The sequence below is a fragment of the Pongo abelii genome, chromosome 23 (genome assembly GCF_028885655.2).
Source record: "Pongo abelii isolate AG06213 chromosome 23, NHGRI_mPonAbe1-v2.0_pri, whole genome shotgun sequence".
NCBI lineage: Eukaryota > Metazoa > Chordata > Mammalia > Primates > Hominidae > Pongo > Pongo abelii.
Window position 1 is genome coordinate 30,020,250 of NC_085929.1, and position 5,926 is coordinate 30,026,175.

At 55.2% G+C, this 5,926-nt stretch overlaps 1 protein-coding gene across 1 annotated transcript; it reads right to left on the reverse strand.

The window, feature by feature from the left end:
• Positions 1–288: 288 nt before the first annotated feature.
• On the reverse strand, positions 289–5,412 carry LOC112130665 (glutathione hydrolase 5 proenzyme-like). The gene is made up of 6 exons (XM_054543941.2): positions 5,224–5,412; positions 2,000–2,136; positions 1,446–1,636; positions 919–1,025; positions 618–784; positions 289–478 (listed from the first exon to the last, which is right to left on the reverse strand). The coding sequence occupies exons 1-6, from the start codon at positions 5,249–5,251 to the stop codon at positions 365–367; spliced, it is 744 nt and encodes a 247-aa protein (XP_054399916.2). The 5' UTR covers positions 5,252–5,412; the 3' UTR covers positions 289–364.
• Positions 5,413–5,926: the final 514 nt, after the last annotated feature.

Sequence of the window (5,926 nt, forward strand, 5' to 3'; positions counted from 1 at the left end):
AAAGTTGCAAATATAAGTTACAAATCACACAAGGAAAATGTCACCATGAGGGAGAGTCTGAGAGGCCCCAGCCAGGAAAACTCACGTCTGAAAAATGGCATCAACCACAGACCAGAGACCAAGATGCTGAGATCCTCAGCCTGGGAGCAGTGTAGACAACACCTTGCTCTCTGTCTTGGAGGCCACAGAACTGACCTGGAGGCCACTGACAGCCTCACCGATCAAGGTCCCCAATTCCTATGGCCCCCAAAGTTGAAGTGTACCTTGCCTAAGAATCTCAGTGACTGAATTCCTCCCAGGTGGCTTTGAGCAGCACGACTTGGGGAGTGGGCTCTGCCCTAGGCATCCAGCTCGGACCTCAGCCTCACCTGGCTGAAGCTGGGCTCGTACTCCACACAGCCCTTGCTGTCGACGTGCAGGATGGGGCTGCGATGGCCGCTCTCAGGTCAAAGCCAAGCCACAGCTTGTTCATGATGGCCTGGGGGAGAGATGAGGGTTGCAGGGAGAAAGGGGGTACCTGCTACCCTACATCAGCCCTCACATCCCCACTCCAGAGAGAGTCAGACAGTATGCTGCCCAGAGAGGAGACACTCGAGCCAAGAGACCCCCAGACTCACCTGGGCCACGGCAGAGATGATGAGCTCCCCACCAGCCCTGCCAATCACTAGCTTCGACCCCTGGGCTTTGTTGATCAAGATGGAGGGCACCACGGAGGACGGGGAAGGCTCGCCCGGAACTGGGGGCCAGCACCTTCTGGGAGCTCCACCCACCCTGTCTCCACTCACTGCTGAGCAAACAGCGGCTTGGCGAGTGCAGTGACCCATCCAGGGGTTAGCATGCATCCCCAGCCCAGCCCCCTCCCTCCTCTCCCCTGGCGGGGAGCCCTTGTGGACCCCGGGTGGGAAGCCTTGTTCTCACCAGGTGAGGGGGTGGTGCCGGAACCCCGGGGGCATCGCTCGCATAAATCCAGGAGCTCGTTGTTGAGGATGATGCCTGTCCGTGGTGAATACACCATCGCTCCAAAGCTGCAGCCGTGGAGGCAGAGGCTGGGCTAGGACCCGGGGCTCCCACCAGACACCACTTGCCCTGCACGCCTTGCAGGACCCCCTCATTTTAAAGCTGCCCTGAAGCATGCTGGAGCCCCTATTCTCTCCCTGGCACCACCCAGGAGGGGTCCCCAAAGACCCACCTGTGCCCCCACATCAGGGTACCTTTCTGAGTAACGCCTCCCATTCCCAGGTAAATCTTGGGTCGGGGCCACCCCAGCAGCAGCCTTTCCAGCCAGAGATGTCAGGGGTGGGGGCCTCTTTTGAAATAGAGGAGGAGAAAAAGGGCAAAAGCAAGGTGCTGCCTTATGGGGACAAGTGAGGGGACATGGGGCTGGGGGAGTGCAGGTCTAGGAGAGGAGGAGTGAAGCCATCCACCTTCCCCCAGGTCCTACGCACGGTGTGTTGATGGTGCTGGTGGCAGCCACGGCGCTGCCATCCTCCCCCAGCACAGACACATGGGATGTGCCTGTCCCGTGGCCCCAGGCCTCGGTCAAGCTGTAGTGGCTGAGCTGGTGGTCCCCCTGGCCATAGATCTGTTGGTGGATGAGCTGGGCCAGGGTCTCCCCCAGCAGGTCCCGGGAGGCATTCTGGGGTGGGTGGGCAGGTGGCAGGGTCAGTGAGGGACCAGGTGGCATCCCCAGAACCAAGGGCAGGATGAACTCAGCCCCCATGGGGGCCACCTCCAGTCTGTCCTCTACCTTGTGGCCAGGCCTCCCTCAAGCCCAGCTAGGTCTAGACTCTGCTCACCCTCCAGGTCCTTTGAGATATGGTGCCACTCCTGCACCTGACCCCTGTACCTGCCACCCTGGGATCCCTTTCATTCCTGCCCTGGCCTAGAACCACATACATATCCCTCCAACCTCCCCCTGCCAGGCCTGACCCTCCTTTCATGCAAGTCCTCAGCAGGGGAGGAGGACAGCCCACCAGCCCAGAAACCTCAGCAACCTCACCTGGAGCTTTGGGTGGCTTCGAGGGTCCCTCAGCCTCCACCTCTGCCCCCTGGCAAACTTGAGCATCTCCACAAGGTGGTGGTACACGTTCACCCTCCCTTCAGGCCTGGCCACAGACTCTGCTGAGAAGTTGAACCCTGGAGAGGGGTTGGGACACAGGTTGGGGTCACCCTATGTAATGGGTTGAATGTTGCCCCCTGCCCCGGAAAGATCCACCCACATCCTGATTCCCAAAACCTGTGGATATTACCTTATATGGCACAAGAGTGACTAATACCTTAAGTGGAAAAGTATGTTAAAGATTTCTTTTTTTTCTTCGAGACAGAGTCTCACTCTGTTGCCCAGGCTGGAGTGCAATGGCGTGGTCTCAGCTCACTGCAACCTCCACCTCCCAGGTTCTAGTGATTCTTGTGCCTCAGTCTCCTGAGACTACAGGTGGTCGCCACCACGCCCAGCTAATTTTTTTGTATTTTTAGCAGGGACGAGGTTTAGCCATGTTGTTCAGGCTGGCCTCGAACTCCTGGCCTCAAGTGATCTGCCTGCCTTGGCCTCTCAAAGTGCTGGGATCACAGACGTGAGCCACCATGCCCAGTCTTTTGTGTGTGTGTGTGTGTGTGTGTGTGTGTGTGTGTGTTTTGTTTTTTTTTTGAGAGGGAGTCTTGCTCTATCACCCAGGCTGGAGTGTGTGGCACGATCTCGGCTCACTGCAATCTCCACCTTCCAGGTTGAAGCAATTCTCCTGCCTCAGCCTCCTGAGTAGCTAGAACTACAGGCATGTGCCACCATGCCTGGCTAATTTTTGTATTTTTAGCAGAGATGGGGTTTTACTGTGTTGGCCAGGCTGGTCTCCAACTCCTGACCTCAAGTGATCCACCCTCCTTAGCCTCTCAAAGTGCTGGGATTACAGGCATGAGCCACTGCCCCTGGCCTAAAGTATGTTAAAGATTTTGAGAGGAGGAGATGATCCTGGATTATCTAGATGTGCCCTGAATGTGATCACAGTGTCCTTGTAAGACAGACACACAGAGGAGAGGACACACAGAGCAGAGGAGAAACCAATATGACTATGGAGACAGAGACTGGAGTGAGGCAGCCACAAGCCAAGGAATGCTGGCAGCCACTGGAAGTGGGAAGAAGCTGTGAAAATTGTCAAAATAGAGCTGCAGCCAGGCACGGTGGCTCACACCTGTAGTCCCAGCACTTTGGGAGGCTGAGGTGGGTAGATCACCTGAGGTCAGGAGTTCGAGACCAGCCTGACCAATATGGTGAAACCCCATCTCTACAAAAAACACAAAAGTTATCCAGGCATGATGGTGGGTGCCTGTAATCCCAGCTACTGGGGAGGCTGAGGTGGGAGAATTGCTTGAACCCAGGAGGCAGAGGTTGCAGTGAGCCGAGATTCCACCACTGCACTCCAGCCTGTGCAACAGAGCAAGACTCCATCTCAAAACAAAACACAAAAACAAAAAACAAAAAACTCTGAAAAATAGAGCCAGGGAAAGGCCATGAAGAGAGGACTCTCATGCACAAGTGCCCCATTCTCAGCTGGGTGCAGTGGCTCATGCCTGTAATCCCAGCACTTTGGGAGGCTGAGGTGGGTGGATCACATAAGGTTTGGAGTTTGAGACCAGTCTGGAGAACATGATGAAACCCCATATCTACTAATAACACAAAAATTAGCCAGGCATGGTGGCACACATGGGTAGTCCCAGCTACTCAGGAGGCTGAGGCAGGAGAACCTCTTGAACCGGGAGGTGGAGGTTCCAGTGAGCCAAGACCGCACCATTGCACTCCACTCCAGCCTGAACAACAAGAGCAAAACTCCATCTCAAAAAAAAAAAAAAAAAAAAAAGAATGATATAATGGTGTCCAGCATGCTGGCTCATGCCTGTAATCCCAGCACTTTGAGAGGCCAAGGCAGGCAGATCACCTGAGGTCAGGAGTTCAAGACCAGCCTGGCCAACATGGTGAAACCCTGGCTTTACTAATAATACCAAGAAAATTTAGCCAAGCATGCTGGTGGGCACCTGTAATCCCAGCTAGTGGAAGGCTGAGGCAGGAGAATCACTTGAACTCAGGAGGTGGAGGAGGTTGCAGTGAGCTGAGACCACACCATTGCACTCCAGCCTAGGCAACAGAGTGAGACTTCATCTCAAAAAAATTTAAAAAAAGAAAAAGAATGATATAATGGACTCTGGGTACTCAAGGGGAAGAGTGGGAGGGGAGGGGGATGAGGGATAAAAGACTACACACTAGGTACAGTGACTGCTTGGGTGATGGGTGCAACAAGATCTCAGAAATCAGCATTAAAGGCCAAGTGCAGTGGCTCATGCCTGTAATCCCAGCACTTTGGGAGGCTGAGGCAAGTGGATCAATTAAGGTCAGGAGTTCAAGACCAGCCTGGCCAACAGGATGAAACCCCGTCTCTACTAAAAAGATAAAAGTTGGCTGGGTGTGGTGGCTCATGCCTGTAATCCCAGCACTTTGGGAGGCCAAGGGGGGTGAATCACCTGAGGTCAGGAGTTCAAGACCAGCCTGGCCAATATAGTGAAACCCCATCTCTACTAAAAATACAAAAATTAGCCGGGTGTGGTGATGCATGCCTGTAATCCCAGCTACTCAGGAGGCTGCAGTGAGGCGAGATCACGCCACTGCACTCCAGCCTGGGTGACACAGCGAGACTCTGTCTCGGGAAAAAAAAAATTAGCTGGGCATGGTGGTACATGCCTGTAATCCCAGCTACTTAGGAGGCTAAGGCATAAGAATCACTCGAACCCGGGAGGTGGAGGTTGTAATGAGCTGAGATTGCACCACTGCACTCCAGCCTGGGTGAAAGAGCGAGACTCCATCTCACAATAAATAAATAACTAAAAATAAAAAGAGAAATAAGTAAAAATAACAACCAAACAACAAAACAGCACAGTTTATCCAAAGAGACAGAGACTCTTAGAACTGAGAAAAAGGGCCCTATTGGGCTCTAGGAGACCCACATCCTGCTCTCGGGGTCACCGTCCCCTACCCAGAGGCTACTAAGAGAATCCAAGAAAAGAACAGGTGGCTCTATCCACCTGGGACACCCCGTGCCCAGGCAGCCTGCTTACACATCCCGTGCCCAGGCAGCCTGCTTACACGTGGGGAAGCTGAGTCTCAGAGGGGCTAAGGTATTGCCGAGGTCCACTTGCCCGGTTTCCAGGGCCCATGCCCCCATGCCCTGCCCTGCTTACCTCCCAATCTCCGAGCAGGGCTTAGCATCCGCAGCTGAACAGGCCTGGTGTACACATGGTTGTCAGGTTCCTTGGAGGCCGAGGGCAGCCAGAGACAGAGGCCGACGATGACCAGCACCAGGACCACGGCCAGCAGGCCCAGCACCACTACCTTCTTCTTCGTGGCTCTGCTGCATCCACGGGGCAAGGAGCAGGGTCAGGCCCAGCCTCAGACACTCCCTGGCCCCTCCCCAACAGGGCACAGTCTAAAGTCGGGCCTCAGAAACACAAGCCCAGTGTCTCCTTCCCGCCTCTCAGAACGTATGCATGCTGTCCAGTCCTAGGGGTGGACACCTCCAAGGAGGAGCAGAGGCAGCGAAAGAGCAGGAGCTGCCAGAGAACCCATAAGCTTACCTAGTCCCAGAGGGGGCAAGAGGCCAGCCAGGGGGTGCCCAGCAGCCCTGGGGGACAGTGGAAGGCATCTACACAGGGTGCAGGATAGGCAGGCCTCTCACAGAGGTCCAGCCTGGCCAGGAGGACAGGGAGGCTGATGTCACAGCAGCAAGGAGGCACACGGTGACTCTGCACAGTAACTCAGCCTGTCACCAGGTGACTAAAGTTCACGCAGCCCTGGGAGGGCCCCGAGTGGGAGGTGCTGTGAGCCGGGGAATGGGGTTCCCGCTTCCCAGGCTCAGTTCCCTCCAAAGGGTGCTGTCTGCCCACG

Excerpts from the sequence above, each read along its gene's own strand:
- LOC112130665 (XM_054543941.2), bottom strand. The coding sequence starts at position 5,251 with ATGCTAAGCCCTGCTCGGAGATTGGGAG. Across the intron at positions 2,137-5,223 it reads CCCTGCTCGGAGATTGGGAG|GGTTCAACTTCTCAGCAGAG; the intron begins GTAAGCAGGGCA and ends ACCCCTCTCCAG. Across the intron at positions 1,637-1,999 it reads GAAGCCACCCAAAGCTCCAG|AATGCCTCCCGGGACCTGCT; the intron begins GTGAGGTTGCTG and ends CACCCACCCCAG.